The sequence below is a fragment of the Vanderwaltozyma polyspora genome, genomic scaffold (genome assembly GCF_000150035.1).
Source record: "Vanderwaltozyma polyspora DSM 70294 KpolScaffold1037 genomic scaffold, whole genome shotgun sequence".
Lineage (NCBI taxonomy): Eukaryota > Fungi > Ascomycota > Saccharomycetes > Saccharomycetales > Saccharomycetaceae > Vanderwaltozyma > Vanderwaltozyma polyspora.
Genome location: NW_001834668.1, coordinates 119,838 through 142,231, shown reverse-complemented (window position 1 = coordinate 142,231; position 22,394 = coordinate 119,838). Strand labels below are relative to the sequence as shown.

Sequence of the window (22,394 nt, the reverse complement as noted above, 5' to 3'; positions counted from 1 at the left end):
CTTGAAGAATTCAAAACCGTTACAAGAGGGAACCCAACTCAATCAATCCTCGATATAACATCGATGAACACTTTAATAACAGTACTGTAACTGATATATAACCATATTCAACCATATTCAACCATCTTTAGCCATATATCACAATATATAAAGGTAGTTTCTATATAGAGGACGATGTATTTTCAAGATTGTTTCAGATCAATTTCAAAGCAATACTGAAGAGAAACCAACAAGATACAGAACCAATTGGTTAAAAAAACCAATCATCAATACAGATATAGAGATACATAATTTTGCACACACACACATACATATATATATAGATAGTTGTAGATGAGGCCAACCATATACTGTGTGCCTATTTAGTATATAGTATTTAAACAAGCCAACGCCAATGCTAATGCCAGTGTTGATGGCAATACCAATGGAACGTGGTATTCGTGACATTTTATAAGAACGTTGCTGTTGTCATGGTTATGATGCAAAGTAAGCACATATCCAAATAGACACAAGGTTCAGTCCAGCATACAGTCTGGCACGACCATGGCGAGATGAGCACTGCGATAGGGAGTCCCTCCCCCATGCTATGCACAATAAAGGTGTCTTCACCAACATAAACATAAACATCCTTATCAACATCAAGCTAAACCACAATCTTGTTGTCTTGTATGTATGCAATCAAACCTCTCTTTCGAATGGATTGAACCATCTTAAAGTTCTCCAATGCTGGCTCTTCCTTCTTGGTAAATTTTTGGTGATATTTTTTTTTTCACTGCAACGACCAGAAATCAAGAACAAACTATTCCCAATAGATATCACATCAATATAGATAAATATATATACTTTACATCTTATTTTGAATATACAAGGCTGTTGTTGTGATTACTAGGTGGTTGGACAAGGTCAAGACAGTGTGTAGTGTATTGCTGAGGTAAGTTTATGTCTATTTGATTGCTGGTGTGCAGGTAGCGTACGATTTTTGATTTTTGATTTTTGATTTTTTGATATAAATTTGGACTTGAACTTGACTTGGTCTTTACTTTACGTTTTACTGTTTAGTATTTTAACTACAAACATTACTATACCATTGGGTGATTGTTTTTGTTCCATTATATTTTATTCAAACATATGTTCATATATACTACAGGTCTAATTTTTTAGCGTTTTACAAAAATACAGGATAGTACGAAATAACGATGATTGATATTTCAAAGGATAGCAACAATGACAATATAAGGAATACTCCGAGTGATACTGTCCAGCATTTGAAATCAAATGAAAGTATTACACATCTAAGTGATCCCTTCTCTGAAAGTAAAGTTATGCTGAATCCATCTTCAACTATTTTACGTGGGAGAAAGGCAAGTGCTTATCTTAGGATATTCAGAGATGACGTCAATCAACAGAGTAGAGATTCTTCTTTAAATAATAGCGAAACTGATGACAGCGAACCTTATTTGGATGATGGTGACATCATTAGAAAAAATTCTGATTTACAACCAATAGATGAAAAAGTGCGGCTAAGCAACAATGCCACTGTTAGCACTTCTAGCACCACTACTACCGGTGCTAAAAAAACCACCTGCAATTCTACTATAAACGCAACGGTAGAGAGGTCTGGTGATAAAATAATCGATTCAAGGAAATCACAAGACTCATTAAATAACATTAATTTACCAAAATCCGTTCAATATTTAAATATTGATTCCTCACTTGCATTAGACAAATCGAATTTGTCAGAATTTAAAAAAAATGGTAACCATGATAGAGATACTATTCGTATTACTCAGGAGGGTATTGGAAGCGATTACGACGGTTTGAAACAAACTTCTGAAGGGTTATCATTGACTCCTATTTCTTCAGCTACTTATTATCCACACAAATCAGTAGATCACGAAAATGATATTTCAATAGATGATACAGATTTTATAGATAATCAAGCTGGTATTATAGATAGCAAAACTCATGACAATGACCTTATAACACCTATAAAACAGGAAAATTTATTAGACACGAAAAATAACAATAATAGTAAAAAACAGACCATAGTTGATAAAAAGATCGAATCGAGCACAGGTGAAATAAAGCAAACTTCTGATCAAATTAAGAAAGATACCAAGATAGAACCTCCAACTGAAAAGACAGGCCAATACGAAGATGAAGAGGATGAAGAAGATGAGGAAGAAAATGGTGATAATATTTATCCATTGGCTGTAGAATTACAACCTTTCACTAATAACGTTGGTGGGCATACTGCAATCTTCAGGTTCTCAAAAAGGGCAGTTTGTAAGGCTTTGGTCAATAGAGAAAATAAGTGGTATGAAACTATAGAATTAAAGCATAAAGAATTATTGAAATTTATGCCCAGATATATTGGTGTTCTGAATGTACGTCAACATTTTAGATCAAAGGAAGATTTTCTTCGTGAATTGTCAAATAACAAAAAAATGAAAAAGGAACATAAATATAAGCAATTACAATTCGTAAACGATGGAAAATATAACGATGAGTATAAATCAGAACCATTAAAGCATGTCAAATCTTATCCTGAGGAAATACCACAACTTGCAGATACAGCAGAAATTCCTAGGAAACCATCAATTATGAAAACACATTCACATATCCTCTCCGTCGATGATAATGATTTAACTAGGATTGGTTCGAAATCTTATGATCATTCTCCTATCATAAAAGAGGATATAAAACAACAGCATTTATTACCAGAAGTTGTCTTGAATGACAATAAGCATATCATTCCTGATTCCCTATGGGGTCAATATTCTGATTCACCACTGAATTCTCAAAGAGACTTCTGTTTACACGGAGGAATTTATCCTCCTCCTACTGAGACTAATACTTATGAATCTAAATACAATTGTGATTCTGGATCAACAATGGTGAATACAAAACTTCAAGAATTGGTTTTGCAAGAAGTGTTTGCTCCAACACATCAAAGGCGACAGCGCATGAACTCTGCTGACTTGAAGAACACAAACTCCGGGATATCTTTATCCAATGATGCAATTAGAAATCTTGCTGACAGAGGACCTACTGATAACGGTCAGCAAGGCAAAGATAGATCAGCATCCCCATTATTGCACAAAGCTATACAGGAAAGTCTATCCAATGCAGTCGATTCTTCAAGTTCAATGATGGATTTAAAACAATTTCATAGGAAAGAAATAGCCAAAGAAAAATCAAGGAAGTATAGTTTATCTGATATTTCAACACCTCTTCATGCTAGTGGGAAGTCTAAGTCGGATTTCAATGAAGATAATCAATTGATAATGTCACCATTGTCCTTAACAGGACCTGGTAATGATGACGTTATCATTGATGGTGATAATGTGATATCGCATAATAGTTCTAATTTTTATCATAGGAATAGTTCTAATAGCATCAATTCTCCAACTTCAAATAATAATGAATCAATAACCTTTGAAGAACACTCTGATACTATTGTTTCCAAATTCATTTTACTGGAAGATTTGACAAGGAAATTAGTTAAACCTTGTGCTTTAGATTTGAAAATGGGGACTAGACAATATGGTGTTGATGCTACTAAAACCAAACAGTTATCTCAGAGGAAAAAATGTCTAAATACTACTTCAAGGAAGTTAGGTTCTCGTATTTGTGGTTTAAAGGTTTGGGACCAAAGTTATTATATCTGTAGGGATAAATATTTTGGCAGAAGAGTTAAAATAGGATGGCAATTTACCAGAGTCCTTGCAAGATTTTTCTACAATGGTAAAAATATATCGAGTATATTACTTCAAATTCCTAATTTGATAGCAAGATTAGAAAAGTTGTCTGCAGAATTGCATAAATTAAAGGGCTATAGGTTATACGGAGCGTCACTACTATTAATGTATGACGGTGGAGTTAAAAAACCAAAGGCAAAATTATATTTAATTGATTTTGCAAGAAGCGTAACTAAAGACGACCTTGATGGTGGGATTGAAAACTTCAGAATGCCTCCTAAAACACCTAATAACGAAGATCGTGGTTTCATTAGAGGTCTTAGAAGTTTAAAATTCTATCTAACCCAAATCTGGAGTTATTTAACCAAAGGTGAAGCTATGATATCTAATGAAGAAGCATTAGAACAATACTTGTTTGTCGATAACAAGGATCAATTCGAGAAACCATGGGATTGGTTAGACGAGTTTGATAAGGAGAAAGAAGTAGAATATAATGACCCAAAAAGTGAATTACGGAAGAAATGGAGGAAATACGAATTAATTTTCGATGTTGAACCAAGGTACACAGACGAAGATGGCATCAGTGATTAAGTCAATAATAGTAATCTTGAAAAAATATGAAACGCATGAACTACAAAAATCAAATTATCTTTTTATGTAGTCTTTTTTTCTTCATTTGTTCCTAAAACTCTCTCCCAATATTCAATATATACATTTAGCATTAACATGTATAAAATAAATATTCATGTCCATACCAATATATTTATATATACAAATAAAATACATGTGAATGGGCTAGATGAACCTAAACAAAACAAGAAGAATACTAGTGAATGCAAATACAGGATGTATAGACAACAGTAAAGCTAATGAACATTACAACTAAATTCAACAGCGGAACTTAAGTCGTCCAATAATTAAAAATATTTTATCTGCCAGATTAAAGAGACCGTTATGATGTTGGTGAAATTAAAACAGCCAATGATACTGGGTGTTGCTAATTAACTTAAATTGGAACCAAAAGATAACATATACAATAAAACCATAATTTAAACCAAAAAGTACCTCTTAAAAGTGGTTAATTCATAGTTAAAATCTTCATTTCAGTTCTGTTTATATACTAACAAACAATCTGTTTCCGGGTAACTAAGATAACGGAATCTGAATTTTTCAATATGGGAAAGTGATCAAATATCAAACAACCCATAATGAAATCTCTGGATAGGGCATTGACATCACCACTAAATGGATCTATAGTATATAAGTAAAGAGGGTTATAATGGGATTGTGATGATTAAGAATGGTTTGAGGTTGAGCAAAATCAATTTCAAGTTGTATTATAACTGTTGAACAAGGGTTTCGCAATTAATTTTTCGTTTTAGATAATGTCAGATTCAGAGAGCATCATCGGTGGTGCAAGTGAACGTGAACGTGAAGAATATAATGATCAATTGTTCATGGAGAAACGAGACTTGATCTTACAAGATATTACCAATACTATGGATTCGATTTTAAACAATCTGAACGGATTGAATATATCTCTAGAGAGTTCGATTGCATTGGGTTCTCAATTCGAATCGGTTTGTGATCTTTGGAAAACATTTTATACTAGTGCACCAAAGGATGGAAAATAAACAGGGACATCGCTCCTTTGTTTAGAATACCATTATTATCCTATTATTAAAATGACGGGGTTTCTTGCTATAAGTTTCGAGATTTAAATGTTTCATGAAGAAGTTGTGATCCGGTATCACAAATGAGGAAAGACACTCACTTCATTCTCCTTCCTCCACACCACACAAACAGAGATACCCACTGGTTTGAGAATAGCAAGGCTAGCCACTACCTAGATCTCCAATTGATCAATGTATAATTAAAATATATGTCTAATATGTAAATATGCATATATGTATGTAATGTATTCTATCACTTACCCGGTGATTATTGTAATATAAAACCTTCAAAATGACAATTTCAATTGATATTTGAAGGTATCATCAATTGGTAATGGGATAGATCGATTCTGTTTTAATTACAAGTTCTTGTATATAAGAAGAGATACACCGACGACAGTTCTAGTTGTAGATTCAAGAAGTGTTTAGATTATCGAGGTTCCTAAGGATAATTGTTGTTGTTTTTTTCATTGTGGTTAATTTGAATTTGAAGATAGCAATGTTGCGATCATGATCCTAATTGTTCCATTGCATTCCATATAAAATGATTGGAGATTTCGAATCTGTTGCAAAGGTTACCAGACTGTAATTAGGAGTCCTTCAGGATCATCAAATAATGCAGAGAGTTTAATAGCAGGTTCTTGGTTCTGAATTGACAGGTCGAAGTTTCTTAATTTTGACCTTTCAATAAGTAACCTTATTTGATCTGTTTTGGGATTTATCTGTGATGATAGGTGGATGCGATTACTTTTTTTCAGTAATGGCATCTGTAAGATCATCTCAGACATGTTCCAATTTAAAGTGAGAATGACCAGGTTTGACTTCATTTGTATTATTGATCTTAGATATCTTCGATATGGTTTGGTTCGACTTCTGTAACAATATGGTTCCTGAAATCACATCACACCTCTACACCACACCGTTTATTAAAGGTAAAAACATATATATTAATTAATATTGCTAGAATCCACAACTTAAGATTTATGATTGTCTAGGTTTGAGTTTGGTTTGCAATTGGAGGTTATTAGTAACCTCATACATACATATGTATATATATACATGCCTGGCTCATTGTTAACTTTCTGTCGGCAATCATATTCATTAACACAATGTTCAAGCAGGAACAAAAATAGTTTAAATCTATTAGAAACCAAAAAAAGGTCCTTTTCAGTAAATTTTAATACCTTTTGACAGCTTATCAAGTCTATTGCCAACAGTTCCACATCGTGGCAGCCGTGGTGATACGATTTTTTCAAGTGATAGTTAACAAAATGTAAAATTTATTCACAATGCATTTTTTAACCGTGGAAATATCTCTTAAATTTATCATTCAACCCAACTGATCAACGATTTTCTGAGCCTTACAAAAACATTTTGTCATTTACAACAAAATGTTTTTACTTTCCCTATTCAATTGGGCTAGACTACTTCTTAGCCTATTAACCTGTTATCAATAAGTCAAGTTTCAGAGTTCGATGTACACTGTTATATACTTGCGCTCTGTATTCCTAACAAGTCGAATTAAAGTAATAGCAGTAACATTGTTCAATACAAAGAAGAAAACAATGGATCCCACACTTTTATTCTATTCTGAATAAACTAGTGAGGTCCATAAACATCGATATTATTCACTTTTTGTATCATTTCCTAGCAATATATGGTGTTTTTCAAAATATATCGATGTAGTATGTTCTTTAACTTGTGCTTAAACTTTTTGGAAACTTATTTCATTATTTTCATCTCATCCCATTACATGTTTCTCCACCTCTAACCACCACCACCACCACACATCGTAATGGAATGGATTTTTGATCAGCTTTCTACTGTTCAATTAAATTCTAAACTTTTATTTAACAATTGTATATATCTTCTCTCTCCCCCCACCCCCACCCTCTTCCATCAAACCAACCACCGACACATCTGGTCGTCCAAGTCCTTTGGCTCAGCCATTGCTGACACTTCGAATCGAACCGAATCGAACCAAATCAAAAATTTCGTCGATTCCTCATTTCGAAGCTCATCGCGAATTTTTCAATATTTTGGAAAATTTTCCAACAGTAATAAACTAAGCAAGTGGACCACTATTTCAACAAGGTTTGATTGAATTTGATTGTTGATGTTATTGATTATAATTGTTCTTTTATCTTGTTTATAAGTTTCATTTCTATCTGTTGTTATTGATTATTTCTTATCTTGTTTTTGTTTCAATTTCGTTTGATTGATTTAGGAGGTTAGATAAAAAGCAGTAAAGTGTAATTAGTTTATAATTGTTTTCTGAGATGAGCAATAAGACTACTGTCACTGAGTCTGCTACTGATAAGCAGACACTAAGTCAAACTGAACAACATTATTTCAATTCTTATGATCACTATGGTATTCATGAGGAAATGTTGCAAGACACAGTCCGTACATTATCTTATAGAAACGCTATAATGCAAAACAAAGACCTGTTTAAGGATAAAATTGTTTTGGATGTTGGTTGTGGTACTGGTATTTTGTCTATGTTTGCTGCCAAGAACGGTGCCAAACATGTTATTGGTGTTGATATGTCTTCTATCATCGAAATGGCCAACAAGTTGGTCAAATTGAATGGATTCGAAGATAAGATTACATTATTGCGTGGTAAATTAGAAGATATCGAATTACCATTTCCAAAAGTCGATATTATTATATCTGAATGGATGGGTTATTTCTTATTATACGAGTCCATGATGGATACTGTTTTATATGCAAGAGATAAATATTTGGTCGAAGGTGGGTTGATCTTCCCAGACAAATGTTCGATCCATATTGCAGGTTTGGAAGATTCTCAATATAAATCCGAAAAGATAAATTATTGGGAAGATGTCTATGGGTTTGATTACACACCATTTATTCCATTGATCATGAGGGAACCAATCGTTGATATAGTTGAAAACGTCAACGTTAATACCACACGTAGTCAATTGATCGAATTTGATTTAAACACTGTTAAACTATCTGATTTGGATTTCAAAGCTAGTTTCACAATTCAAGCCAAGAGAGAAGATTGGATTAATGGGTTAATCTCGTGGTTTGATATCGAATTCCCATCACCAGAAGGTAAGAAACCAATTACATTCTCCACAGGACCTCATGCACCATACACACACTGGAAACAAACCGTGTTTTACTTGAAGGATGATTTGGAATGTGAAAAGGGTGATATTTTGGAAGGTCATTTGACATGTTCACCAAACAAAATGAATAACAGAGACTTGGATATCTATCTTGACTACGAATTCATTGCTAAAGGTGTCGATAGTGAACGTAGATCAAAGAAAAATAAAAATCAATACATTATGCATTGATAAATTTCCCAATAATGCTCCCTCACTCATTCTCTCTCATTCTCTCTCTCTCTCCTACATCTAATTGTCAAACAGACCACACACACTCGATAAAACTCAACTACAAAGTAACATACTAGTGTCGTCAACTCTTAGTCTAATTATTATCATCGTTTATATATATTTGTATATGTATTATGTAACTTTTTAACACTATTCTAAGATAGAAAGAATCCTTTTATTCTAACAAGACCAAAGGAAAGATGTCCCCCCTTCCTTTTCCTCCTTCTTGAAAACTTGACAACTTGAAAACATAACTACTCATCTCCAAATCGTCCCTCCCCATACCCCTTGTACTTGAACTCAATCACATCTACTTCACATCCATTGCTGACCTGTTCTTTTATCCTCTTTGTTACATAGCTTCTGCCATACATTTTCGAAATTGTTCTAAAATTGTCCATAATGAAATCAAAATGGTGAAAATTTCAATAAGAATGTAACATACTTTAATAAGTTTCATTTTGGGAACTTTAATGGATTTTAACTTGTTTTAGATGGTATTTTTGAGGTCAATGAGTGTTAAGATTCGATTTTGTTGTCTCATTTATACTCAATTGGTAGTTCGATTCCAGCAAGAGTGGTAGATTGTTATCGAAACAGGGATAATTTTTAAATTTAATCGTTTTTTCTTTTTTAATTTTATAAAATTATCATCTGTAATCTCAAGTGTTAATTGTAGTTTTATTCAATTTTGTATCATTTTATTTGGTATCAAGAAAACACTGGCTAAGCAAGATTATTTTTGGTTTATTTTGGGAGTGATAAGTGAGTTCCATAGCTTTATTCTGTGTGGTTTTATTTTTTATACCTTTTCTTTGAACTTTTTGATAATTATCGGAAATTCGATTTAAAAGCTAGATTCATTTATTTATTCATTCATTCATTCATTCATCCATCCATTCATATATATATATATATATAATATGGCTAAGAAGAAATCTGCTAGTAAGAAAATGTCATCTGGAGGTGATGGCCAAGACAAACGTCACAAAAAAGGTGTCAATGGTGATTCCAACGTTGTGGAGAAGGCATCATCTGCTTCCTCTAGCAATGATTCGATTAGTAGTGCAAGTGCTACTAGTGTCAATGCTAATGCTTCTCCAAATGCTAATAAACGTTACAATTTCATTATAAGAACTAGTTGGACTTTTGTAATGCTTGCAGGATTTTTCGCTATATTGGCTTCTGGTCATTTTTACTGTGTTTTATTGATTATTGCCTGTCAAGTGGCTACTTTTAAGGAATGTATAGCTGTTACTGGAGCTTCCGGTAGTGCTAAAAACTTGCCATTGACTAAAACTTTAAATTGGTATCTGTTATTCACAACAATTTATTATTTGGATGGGAAAACTTTCTTTAGATTCTTCCAGAACTTTTTATTCGAACATCCATTTTTGACTTTAATCGTGTCTCATCATAAATTCGTTTGTTACTTTCTATACTTATTTGGTTTCATCTTCTTTGTTTGTACTTTAAGAAAAGGTTTCTTAAAATTCCAATTTGCCTCTTTATGTATCACCCATATGGCTTTGGCTTTGGTGGTTTTCCAAGCTCATTTGATCATTAAGAATGTCATCAATGGTTTATTCTGGTTCTTAGTCCCATGTGGTTTAGTCATCGTCAATGACATCTTCGCCTACTTATGTGGTATCACTTTTGGTCGTACTAAGCTAATTGAAATCTCGCCAAAGAAAACTTTAGAAGGTTTTATTGGTGCTTGGTTCTTCACCGCTCTAGCTAGTGTGATCTTGACAAGAATCTTCGAACCATTCTCATATATGACCTGTCCTGTCAAAGATATCAATACAAATTTTTTCTCTTCATTAACTTGTGAACTAAATCCTGTATTCATCCCACAGCGTTATCCATTGCCACCAATGGTTTTCGAAAAATTCGGTATTTCATCAGTTACAATCAAACCAATCTATTTCCATGCTTTGAATTTGGCTACTTTTGCATCTTTATTCGCTCCATTTGGTGGGTTCTTTGCTTCTGGTTTAAAGAGAACTTTTAAAGTGAAAGATTTTGGTGATTCAATTCCTGGTCACGGTGGTATCACCGATAGAATTGATTGTCAATTCTTGATGGGATCATTCACAAACTTGTATTACGAAACATTTATCAGTGAAAATAGATTAACAGTCGAAGCCGTGCTTTCAAGTATCCTATTAAGTTTCAACGATCAACAGATATTAGAGGTGTTAACCTCCTTGACTACAATCCTTACAAAGAAAGGAATTTTCAAAGAGAAAGGTTACAACAAACTTATTGAAGTGTTTAAGACAGCTTCAAAAGAGCTGACTCAATAGTGGTGGGATGTTTGATTTGAATCTTTAACCCACCCCTCCCCTCAACTATGAATATTAATACAAATAATAGTACCGCTGTTGTTATTCTTTTCTGATCTATCAATTAACATATCGATTCTATTTTTAATCTGTACACTAAATTTATCACCAACGTTTGGTTTATCAGAGGGATAAGTCTTTGTCAATCAACTTTTAAAGGTTATCCTTTCTTCTGATCTATTTTGCCTCATCATTTTCAAATTTACGTTCGAACTCTATTTGTGGTGACTCAATCTATATATATATCTATATATCTATATATCCAACCATCGAAACTGCGACTACAACTACAACAAGTACACATACACATACACAGATATATATTTATATATTACTTATATAACCATATAATTAATTGTATATAATTTCAATGTCATAACTATTGTGATAACCAACCAATCAACGAATTTTTAAAATTCAATCGAGTACTAAAGTTATTAAAATGCATTACACTCAGATGGATCTATAACAATAACATAAATCACGATTCAACACATGCAGAACAATACATTTACTATTCATTTTACTGTCATCCTGGTAGTCATCTTATGAAATATCTGACATCTCAACTATTTTTTTCCTCTAATGATGATATTTGAAAAAAATAACAGTTGACATTTGATATTTTAAGCAACAAAAGTCATCTGCTATAAATAAATAGAATTGTTATTTAAGAGTGATGAAGTCTGATAAATTTGTGTGATTTGTGGGAATACTTTGGCTGGTAATATACTGTTGAAGGGGTTTCTTTATTTGAAGATGATATTCTCATTGGATGAAGAATTACAGAATCTCCGGCTAGATGACGGTAGTGCAATTATTGATGATGATGGTGACGATGATATTTCTATATCAAAAACTATTGATGAAGGGGCTACTTTAAGGACACACTTATCTGTAGATGCTAAACCTATTCCAAGTCAAAAGGGTGTGAGTAGAAGAAGATCTTCTGCTTTAGAAAAATTTCAAGTTATTACACCTGCAAACAGCAGTAAGATTAAGATACCAACAATTGGGACGTCTCCTACATCTTTGGAAAAATCTGAAAATTTGATAGAATCATGTATTAAACGTAGTTCACTATCGAGAGATTTATATGATTTTAAGCCTGTTAGAGTTCTTGGGAAAGGTGCCTATGGTAAAGTCATTTTAGTCAAAGATAAATCAACTCATAAACTATATGCGATGAAACAACTTAAAAAGGCAGAGATAATAATTGACAACTCGAATAAAGAAGTTGATTCAGATGATGATAATTTAGACAATATTTTAACGAAGAGTGACTCAGATCTTTCGAAAAGATTAGAGAGAACTTTTGCTGAAAAGACAATTTTATCAGATTTAGAACATCCTAATATTGTAAAATTGTTCTATGCGTTTCATGATGAATCGAAATTATATCTATTATTACAATATATTCCAGGTGGTGAGTTATTCTTTCACTTAAAGGAACACGGTACTTTACAAGAAGATACAGTGGCATTTTATACAGCAGAAATCAGTTGTGCCTTAAAATTTTTACACAGTAAAGGTATTGTTTATAGAGATTTAAAACCTGAAAACTGTTTATTAAATGAAAGAGGCCATTTAGTTTTAACTGATTTTGGTTTAAGTAAAATAGCTGTTGAACAAAATGAAGATGTGGGTGAAGATCATGAAGCAGAAGGAGAAAATATTACTGAATTATATTCAATAATCGGTACTCCAGAATATTGTGCTCCAGAAATTTTACAAGGATTGCCATATTCTCAAAATTGTGATTGGTATTCCTTAGGTTGTTTAATTTATGACATGTTAATTGGTAAACCTCCATATACTGGTGTTAATCATAAAATTATATTGAACAAAATACAAAAGGACAAACAGGGTCCAAAATTGCCATATTATCTAAGTGACGGAATGAAAGACGTATTGGGAGCACTGTTGAAGAAGGAAAGTAAAAAAAGATGGGATGTTGATCAGTATTGGAAAGAAACTAATGATAAATCAGGATCTAAGCAAGGTAAAAAGAAGAATAAAAAGGAAAGAACCAGTACTTTCCAATCGCATTTTATTTTCCGCAAAGTTGATTGGAAATTAATGGAAAGTGGTGAATCACAAAAGAAGACATTAGGACCAATAGTACCAATAATTACAAATTGGGAATTAGCAGAAAATTTTGATTCTGAATTCACATCAATGTCATATGAGGATAGTGAAGAGATTATCGATGGAATTGAAATAGTCAGGAAATCAGATTATTTATTCAAAGGATTTAGTTATAAGGCAAGTGGAAGTTATTTAGAAAGATATTTCTAAGAAGCTTTTTGGAGATAGAATTATGCAACGATACATATAAATATTATGATTATTCTTATTTTGAGAATCTTTTAAGGCTTGATGGTAGGTTTTAGTTGATTAAAAATTTATTATAAATATAGAACTGTATAAAAATGAAAAATCTTTGTAATAGTAATGATATAATATAAAATGAGATACGTTAAAATATAATGAATAATGAATAAATGTTAAACCATGAGTAAAATGTGTGTTTGGATGTGAGTGCCAAAATAAAATATATATAAATGATAAAAACAACAAAAGTAAAATGACAAATTTTATAATTTCTGCTTAATATTTTTACAATTAATGGAAGTGTCTAGTATCATAGAAAGATATTGATAATATGACACAAGCAACGGATAATAATAGATAACCAATAACTTCCCATCTTACAATGAAAGTTTGGGTTGGTTCACAAATCCATTCGGCTAAGCCCATCGTTATGATGATACCTAAATTAGTAGTAGTTAAATATTCTGGGATAGCATTTCTATTCAAATATAATAGGGATAATAAATGTGGTAAAGTACCTAATGCAATAGAGGATAGAACAGGTAACCAAAATTCTTTACCACTATAAAGTAACGATACGCTTGAACTGGAGACAGTTGGGAAGAAAGGAGACAATAGGATCATATTTATTATACCAATCAATAGCAAATGATTACCTTGCTTAACAAAGCTGTCCTTTTCTGTGTTAAACCAACGATTATAAAGCACAGCGAAAGGACCAGTAGTTAGGGCACCCAAACCACAGATCAGAGCACCTTTTAATCTATCAAATAAGAAAGGATCATTTAATTCACCAGTTTCTTGGTTTATAGTTAGCTTACCAGAAAGGAAGTCGCAAGTGGCCTTTGTATAGGCGATTAGAAGGACACCTAATAAGCCAAACATGATTATGACATAGTTTCTAAAGATATTCTTTCTCTTAGCTATACCACAGATACCAAACAATAGTATAGTGATTTCGAATTTTGAAGTATTTTGAATTAAAGCCACATCGAATGCAGGAGTAATAGCCAAAGCAGTATGATAAGAAAGGACAGTGACCAGAGCTAGGATAGCCAAGGTAAAGATCTTGACAAAGTATTTGAAATATGAATAGGAGAACAGTTGTTTGTGATTCAAATTTAAGTTCTCTGAATTGATACGGTTTTCGATCTGGTTTGAAATTGGCAATGAGCTTGTAGAGTTATCTTTTAATAGTTTAGATAATGGGAAGATAAGTAACCATGAAGCAAAGTAGATAAAAGTCAAATAGACTGTGATGGAGTCTGAAGTGGAATTGTCATTGTTCTTGTTGGTGTTTAAAGATTGGACATGGGATAGAAATTTTGTTTGCACAACGTAGCCCATAACAGCTGTGAACCAATATAGTCTCACTGTCATTATTGCTTTATAGATATGTTGGTTGCGGTTGAGGTTATGGATATGATTATGACTATGATTATGACAATGAGAATGAGATAAATAATATTTGATTATGAGTTAATCCCCAGCTTGGAAAAAAAATTATTCAACTCTGTTTTTAAAGCAATAACAGAGATAATGAAAGCTTGAAACTTCGATATGAACAGTATCTTACAGGTTTGGGCAGTATACAGTCCAACTTTTAATTTAACTAAACCCAAGGTTCTCTTGTACTTTTCTACCTTTCTTCACCGTGGCTTGATAAGTCTTGTATTAAGATATTCCACCTAACTTTGCTATATATCGTGTAGTTTTGCAAAATATATATATAATATATAATATATAACACCAAAACCAAGACCAAGACCAAAAGCCAAAGCCAAAGAGTGAAAGATACACAACAACACCAGAGGCTAAGCAAGAGAGACGAAGAAATCACTCTAAAGCTCAGGACGTACAAAAATTCGGTTCGACAACAGTAACAATCACTGATGGCAAGAGGAACCAGATGAAGTTGAACTAGAGCTTTAGCTTTAGCTTTAGCTTGAACTGGGAATAGGACTGGGACTAGGACCAGGACGTGAGTGGAAATGTTCAAATTAACGAACCACTTGGTTACCATCCAAGAGACCAGACAAGGAAAAGGAAAAGGAAAAGGAAAATTGAAGGAAAAGGAAACCACGGGAATACAACAACAAGAGTGCAACAACAGTGAGCAAAATTGAAATGCAACTGCAACTGCAACTGCAACTCCAAAATCACCAGCCATATATTTTCCAACTGGACAGGACACGATTCAAAGCTGCAAGAGCAATTGCAACTGGAATAAGACAAGACAAGACAGCAAGAGGGTATAACGATATCACAAAGCAAAGTGAAGGAAAGCCAAAGCAAAGCAACAAAACAAGAACTCTTTGACCATTTTATTTGGGGGGCATGAGGATGAGGATGAGGATGAGGATGGCGAGGATTGAACGTTATCCCAGCAAGCAATGTGTGTTTTGTCTTGCCATGTCTTGTCTCTTTTTGGCATCTCTCATCTGCAATGGGAGAGCAGTTCTGGTAGTGTTCCAAGGCTGCTATTAAAAGAAGTCAAGAGTGCTCACCTGTCTTCCTCACAAGACCCAACACCATTTCGTGTAAGAATGAACGTTCCTTGTTACTTTGGCTTTGGCTTTGGCTTTGGCTTTGGCTTTCCTTCACTTTGCTTTTAAGTTTCCTCCTGGTTATAGCAAGAAACGTTCAAGCAACCTCAACTGAACGTTCGTTCGTTCGTGCAAGGTAGTCAGTCAGTCCACAAACTCAACCATGCACTGGATTGGTATAACGTTTTATGACAAGAGAAACTATAACCAACCTAATTCAAGTAAAGATAATTAAAAAAAAAATCAATTTTTATTCTTCCTGTTCTTATTTACAAGATGTCTAGTATACTTTCTATTTAGAGTCGAACGGTTCAATATTGTGAATGAATGAATGAATATGAATGAAAAATTTTTCTTCATCTTATTGAACTGGAACGTAAGTACTTTGTTTTGACTTGACAATTAAAATTTCTGGTTTAACAGGGTTTGTTTGTGTGTGTGTGTGTGTCCCTTCCCTACCGATGAGGATATGGGCTGGTTTCTTTGCAAGTTTTTCTTTCAAAGTTCTCATTATAACTAAACTATTCGAATAAGAACGAATACCACTTGCCTTTACGCTTTTCTCTTTCACTCGATGGGACATAGCCATCGATTAGCTCTTTGATTTTATCAACACCTGTAACTTCATCGTTGGACATACCCAACACTTGTACAAATTGACCTTCTGGGTCCATTAGATAAAAGAATACTGAGTGATCAACCAAGTAGTCTTGTCCTGGTTTTAAATTTGGTGGTGTGGAAAAATAAACTCTGTATTGTTTACAAGTATTTTTGATTTCATCGTAACTACCTGTCAACCCAACTATATCAGGATGGAAATCTTTTAAATAGTTTTCCATCACTTCTGGTGTATCTCTTGCTGGGTCACATGTAATGAAGATTGGTTGTAACTTGATATTAAATTTGGTTTTCAATGAATTCAACCATACTCCTAACTTATCCAACTCATCAGGACAAATATCTGGGCAATGTGTAAAACCAAAATATATTATCGACCAGTTATCATTCAAATTCTCTTCGTTGAATCTGTCCCCAGTGGAACAATTGATTAAACTAAATGGTCCACCAACTACAGGTTTACCATACCCTCTATTAGCCTCAGCTTCCCTTTCAACTTCTAATCTTTTCTTCTCTTTCTCAAAGATAAAATATAATCCTGAACCAACAACGATAAATAACAATGCTGCTTTCCAAGTTGAAAATTCAATTGTACCACTGGCAGTATTGACAATAGGTTTACGATCACCGTTAGCAGAATTTGACTGTTTTTCAAAACTTCCCCCAATTGGAATCCTGCTTAACGGTTTCTTGCTCTTAAATACAATCTCTCCCTTATCATTATCATTTTCTTTTTGTTTCAACACTCTAAAACTATGCAATAGTCTACAACTATTGCCCAAAACTGGTCTACATGTCAATCCACTTCTCAACAACAAACTACGACCAACAATTGGTCTACTCAAGATTTGTCTTGAAATCATCGAAATCTTTAACTATTGAACTATTGTATTTGAATTATTAAGCCAACAGCCTCTTGCAATTAATTGATAGATAAACTTGGTGTCCCTCTTTATCTCAATTCAAGATAAATGAAGCTAATTAGATCAATTGCCTGTCTGTTTGACTTTCTGTCTTGTCCCAAATTTCTATATATATATATATATAAACGTTCGAAATTTCCAACGTTAAGTTCCAACTTCCAGTAGCTCAGCTTTAATTTGCTCTTCACTTTGTGTCTTTAATAAGCTCGTAATGGTATCTCAAACGAACGAACAACAGAGAATAACCTTCAAAGAAGTAGTGTCTATCCCTCCCCCAAGAAAGTATCAAAGATAGGTTCTCAATGATCTAGAATAACGATAATCCAGCAACCTTATCGAATTGAATATATCCTTTGACCTGAGCTTCGAAAGAGAGAGAGAGAGAGACGGTTCAGTTGCAGTTGCAGTTGCAATCTGATTGCAACGAGCCTTGGTCACGTGCGTTCGGAAGGTGAATGGGATTCACGTTGGCAGGGAGGAAAGGTAGAAAGAGCAGATAACGGTACGGGAAGGGAGGTATATTTTAAAGCTGTTAGGAAGGATATATCTTGGTTCAACTGGTTTAAGTAAACGTCTTACCATTGTGGAAAATCAAAGATCAGATCCAATTGCCAATTCAACAGTTTTATATCCCTTCATAGGAACTGATCTATATATTCAATATGTCGACAATGCGGAGAAGGGACAAAATTGTAATCATAAAACCTAATAAATAAACCAAATATTTAATCTACAACTAGTATTAAAATTATAATATTCCTTGTATTTAATTTATTCTTCCTGGATCTCTTGGCAATCTATATTCTCAAATCTTTATTCAAAGAAAAATACGGCTGACACCTTATTTCTTGACGACAAATCCCATCATTAACCTATTTCAACTATCTCTTTTAAATATATTCAATTGTAAACATCTCAAAATCCCTGATAATAACCACAGTCCCGTCCTGTCCTGAATGTCTTGCCTTCATTACAATTCCTTTTGTCATCGTTGTTCTTCTTGAGCTCATCTCTAAATATCTCTTCTGTTTACATTTCATTTAAATATTGAAAATTTATTTCACAAGAGCATCGCTTGAATCTATAACCACACAACAACACAAGATATATAAATAGTAAACTAGTTTCGAGTCAGTATCTGTCAGTGGTAGGATCCCAGAAGTCTATTGAGATATTTAGTTAGGTCAGTGCTGTTGTTGTAGTTGTTGCTGTGTATGATGAAGGGTCATTCTGATGATTACTATGTGCAGTTTGACCAAGACAATGAAGGTTTATTGAATTCGAACAGAGGTTCTTTAAGAAGTAACAGTCGAATCAACAGACAGAACTCATTGATTCGACCAGAAAGAAACAGGTTGAACAATCCTGATAATCCTCACTATTATTATGTTCAAAAGACTAAAGAACAAAGGGGTAAAATTGCTGTTCAACCTTCTTCAACTGGTTTGGATCCAAATTTATTGCCAAATAATGATGATGCAGAGTTAAGGAGTGGTGGTGGTTTCAATATTCATAAGAACAATTCAATACGATCTCGTAGGACTGGTCATGAATCTCTCGGGAAAGAGTCTGATATTAGAGAAAGTATAGAATTGGATGATTTGGATTTGGCAGGTTTACAAAATGATCCATTTATGAAATCATCAATTCAGATAGATGAATCTACAAATATGTTATATGAAACAAATCCAAATGCTAAAAATGCTAAACCTAATTCGAATGATAAGGAAAAGGAATCATTGAGTTTATGGCAATTATATTGCTACATTATAACCTTTTGGGCACCTGCGCCTTTATTATCTTTATTTGGCATGCCAAAGAAAGAAAGACAAATGGCTTGGAGAGAGAAAATTGCTTTGATTTCAATTATTTTTTATCTAGGTGCATTTGTTGCTTATATTACTTTTGGTTTCTCAAGAACTGTTTGTAAGGATCCACCAATTCGTTTTAAAAATAATCAAGTTTCAACTAGTTATCTGATTATTAATGGTAAAGCTTATAATCTGGATTCTTCTTCTCACCCAGCTGCAGCAGGTATAGAAGCGGGTACAAACGTTCTTTATCCACCTATAGGTTATGGTGGAATGGATGCTTCATTTTTATTTCAAAATGTTAATGGTAATTGTCTTGGTATAATCAATCCAAGAGATAATGCAACTACTCCATTTGATGACAACGGTAATATGGCATGGTATTTCCCATGTAAGCCATTCTCTCAGGATGGTTCAACAAAACCAAATTTTACTGAATCAGAATACTACCCTGGTTGGGCTTGTCATACTTCTGAAGAGTCCAGAAATGCATATTATAGCTTAAACAGCAATGCTGACGTTTATTTTACTTGGGATGATATTAAAAATTCAACAAGAAATTTAGTTGTGTACAATGGTCATGTCTTAGATTTGTCCTTATTAGATTGGCTAGAAACAGATCAATTGACCTATCCTGCATTGTTTGATGATCTGCGCAAAAGTAATCTGCAAGGTTATGATTTATCTATCGTATTTACTACAAGTCATGAGAAAAAAATTGGTCGATGTTTAACTGAAATTATTAGAGTTGGTGAAGTTGATTCAAAAACTGTTGGATGTATTGTTTCAGACATAGTATTATACGTTTCGATTGTTTTTATTTTATCTGTCGTCGTAGCAAAGTTCATTGTGGCTTGTTATTTCCGTTGGATCGTAAGCAGAAAGCAAGGTGCTTACGTAATTGATAACAAATCGATGGTTAAACATATTAATGAAATCGAAGATTGGTCTGAAAACATAAACAGTCAAGGATTAAATATCGGATCTCAGAAGCCTACTTTTCCAGGAGATCAGTTTCCATCAAATGCTTCAAGAATGGAAACTCATAAAAGAAGAGGTTCAAAGTTTTTGCCATTGAATGAAGTCACTCTTGATTTGAATAATGATTCAATGAGGTTTGGAAAATCTGGTGATGTGGTTACAATGAGTACTCAGAATGCATTAAGAGTCTCGAATGAGACACCTGACAATAAATCATTCTATGGCTTGCATTCGCGTAATCCATCTGCCTTAATATCTTCAACATCACTTTTATGGAACGGAGCAGCAACTAATCCTATGGCTGCGGCTTCTGAGGTTCGTTCACTAGACCCAACTGATATCCATCCAGATGTAGTTCAACAACCCCCAGTTGATTATATGCCATTTGATTTTCCATTAATCCACACGATTTGTTGTGTTACCTGCTATTCTGAAGGTGAACAAGGTATCAGATCGACTTTAGACTCGTTGACTACAACTGATTATCCAAATTCTCATAAATTATTGATGGTCTTATGTGACGGTTTGATTAAAGGTTCAGGTAACGATAAAACAACACCAGAAACTGTTTTAGAAATGATGACAGATTTTGTTATTCCTCCTGATGAAGTTCAGGCATATTCTTATGTAGCTGTTGCATCTGGTACTAAGAGACACAATATGGCAAAGATCTATGCTGGTTTTTATAAGTATGATGATGAAACTGTCCCTTCGGAAAGACAACAGCATGTACCTATGATTGTAGTAGTTAAATGTGGTACACCGGATGAGCAAGGTTCTGCAAAACCAGGTAATAGAGGTAAGCGTGATTCTCAAATTATTCTAATGTCATTTTTGCAAAAAATAACCTTTGATGAAAGAATGTCAGAATTGGAATTCCAAATGTTGAAAAATATATGGAGAATTACAGGGTTGATGGCTGATTTCTATGAAACAGTCTTAATGGTTGATGCGGATACTAAAGTTTATCCAGATTCTTTGACTCATATGGTTGCCGAAATGGTTAGAGATCCAATGATTATGGGGTTATGTGGTGAAACAAAAATTGCAAATAAAAGGCAGTCATGGGTAACTGCAATTCAAGTATTTGAATATTACATCTCTCATCATCAATCAAAGGCATTTGAATCTGTTTTTGGTTCCGTGACATGTTTGCCAGGTTGTTTCTCAATTTATCGTATTAAATCTCCAAAAGGTTCAGATGGTTATTGGGTACCTATTTTGGCAAATCCAGATATTGTGGAGAGATATTCGGATAATGTTACCACCACTTTGCATAAGAAGAATTTGTTACTATTGGGTGAAGATAGATATCTATCATCTTTGATGTTAAAAACATTCCCAAAGAGAAAACAGGTGTTTGTCCCTAAAGCTGCCTGTAAAACCATTGCGCCAGATAGCTTTAAGGTTCTTCTTTCACAACGTCGTCGTTGGATTAACTCTACAGTTCATAATCTATTTGAACTAGTTTTAATCAGAGATCTATGTGGTACATTCTGTTTTTCAATGCAATTTGTTATTGGTATGGAATTGTTGGGTACTTTAGTGTTACCATTAGCATTATGTTTTACTATTTATGTGATTGTTTTTGCTATTATCTCAAACCCTACTCCTATCTTGACATTAGTTTTGTTAAGTATAATTTTAGGTTTACCTGGTTTGATTGTGGTTGTTACTGCTACTAGATGGTCTTACTTGATTTGGATGTTAATTTATCTGTTTGCCTTGCCTGTTTGGAATTTTATTCTTCCTTCATATGCATACTGGAAATTTGATGACTTCAGTTGGGGGGAAACAAGAACAATTGCTGGTGGCAATGATGCAGAGGGGAAAGATGATATTGAGGGTGAATTTGATCATTCTAAAATTAAAATGAGAACATGGAGGGAATTTGAAAGGGAAAATTTAAGAAATTCACAAACAATTGAACCTGCCCTTTACTGAAGCATCCATTAAAATAATTGTATTTATTTTTCAAGGACAATCGAGATAAATATACACGAGCTATTGTTTTCTAATATTGATTGATTATATATTTAATCACAGTTTGGATCCGAATCTGAATTTTTATTTTATTAAAACATTGGT

General features: G+C 33.5%; 8 protein-coding genes across 8 annotated transcripts; 6 read left to right on the top strand and 2 right to left on the bottom strand.

Moving 5' to 3' along the window:
* Positions 1-1,196: 1,196 nt before the first annotated feature.
* KCS1 (inositol polyphosphate kinase KCS1) lies at positions 1,197-4,292 on the top strand (the record flags this gene model as incomplete). The annotated part of the gene is made up of 1 exon (XM_001645267.1): positions 1,197-4,292. One exon carries the CDS (start codon positions 1,197-1,199, stop codon positions 4,290-4,292), a length of 3,096 nt encoding a protein of 1,031 aa, XP_001645317.1.
* A 794-nt stretch (positions 4,293-5,086) lies between these two features.
* On the top strand, positions 5,087-5,335 carry DAD1 (Dad1p; the record flags this gene model as incomplete). Its single annotated transcript, XM_001645266.1, has 1 exon — positions 5,087-5,335. The coding sequence occupies one exon, from the start codon at positions 5,087-5,089 to the stop codon at positions 5,333-5,335; it is 249 nt and encodes an 82-aa protein (XP_001645316.1).
* Positions 5,336-7,653: 2,318 nt separating this feature from the next.
* On the top strand, positions 7,654-8,703 carry HMT1 (protein-arginine omega-N methyltransferase HMT1; the record flags this gene model as incomplete). The annotated part of the gene is made up of 1 exon (XM_001645265.1): positions 7,654-8,703. One exon carries the CDS (start codon positions 7,654-7,656, stop codon positions 8,701-8,703), a length of 1,050 nt encoding a protein of 349 aa, XP_001645315.1.
* Positions 8,704-9,668: 965 nt separating this feature from the next.
* Positions 9,669-11,054, top strand: CDS1 (phosphatidate cytidylyltransferase; the record flags this gene model as incomplete). Its single annotated transcript, XM_001645264.1, has 1 exon — positions 9,669-11,054. The coding sequence occupies one exon, from the start codon at positions 9,669-9,671 to the stop codon at positions 11,052-11,054; it is 1,386 nt and encodes a 461-aa protein (XP_001645314.1).
* Positions 11,055-11,852: 798 nt separating this feature from the next.
* On the top strand, positions 11,853-13,391 carry YPK3 (putative protein kinase YPK3; the record flags this gene model as incomplete). The annotated part of the gene is made up of 1 exon (XM_001645263.1): positions 11,853-13,391. One exon carries the CDS (start codon positions 11,853-11,855, stop codon positions 13,389-13,391), a length of 1,539 nt encoding a protein of 512 aa, XP_001645313.1.
* A 327-nt stretch (positions 13,392-13,718) lies between these two features.
* CSG2 (mannosylinositol phosphorylceramide synthase regulatory subunit) lies at positions 13,719-14,807 on the bottom strand (the record flags this gene model as incomplete). The annotated part of the gene is made up of 1 exon (XM_001645262.1): positions 13,719-14,807. The coding sequence occupies one exon, from the start codon at positions 14,805-14,807 to the stop codon at positions 13,719-13,721; it is 1,089 nt and encodes a 362-aa protein (XP_001645312.1).
* Positions 14,808-16,494: 1,687 nt separating this feature from the next.
* On the bottom strand, positions 16,495-17,454 carry Kpol_1037p50 (SCO family protein; the record flags this gene model as incomplete). The annotated part of the gene is made up of 1 exon (XM_001645261.1): positions 16,495-17,454. The coding sequence occupies one exon, from the start codon at positions 17,452-17,454 to the stop codon at positions 16,495-16,497; it is 960 nt and encodes a 319-aa protein (XP_001645311.1).
* Positions 17,455-18,728: 1,274 nt separating this feature from the next.
* On the top strand, positions 18,729-22,250 carry Kpol_1037p49 (chitin synthase; the record flags this gene model as incomplete). Its single annotated transcript, XM_001645260.1, has 1 exon — positions 18,729-22,250. One exon carries the CDS (start codon positions 18,729-18,731, stop codon positions 22,248-22,250), a length of 3,522 nt encoding a protein of 1,173 aa, XP_001645310.1.
* Between the last annotated feature and the right edge of the window lie 144 nt (positions 22,251-22,394).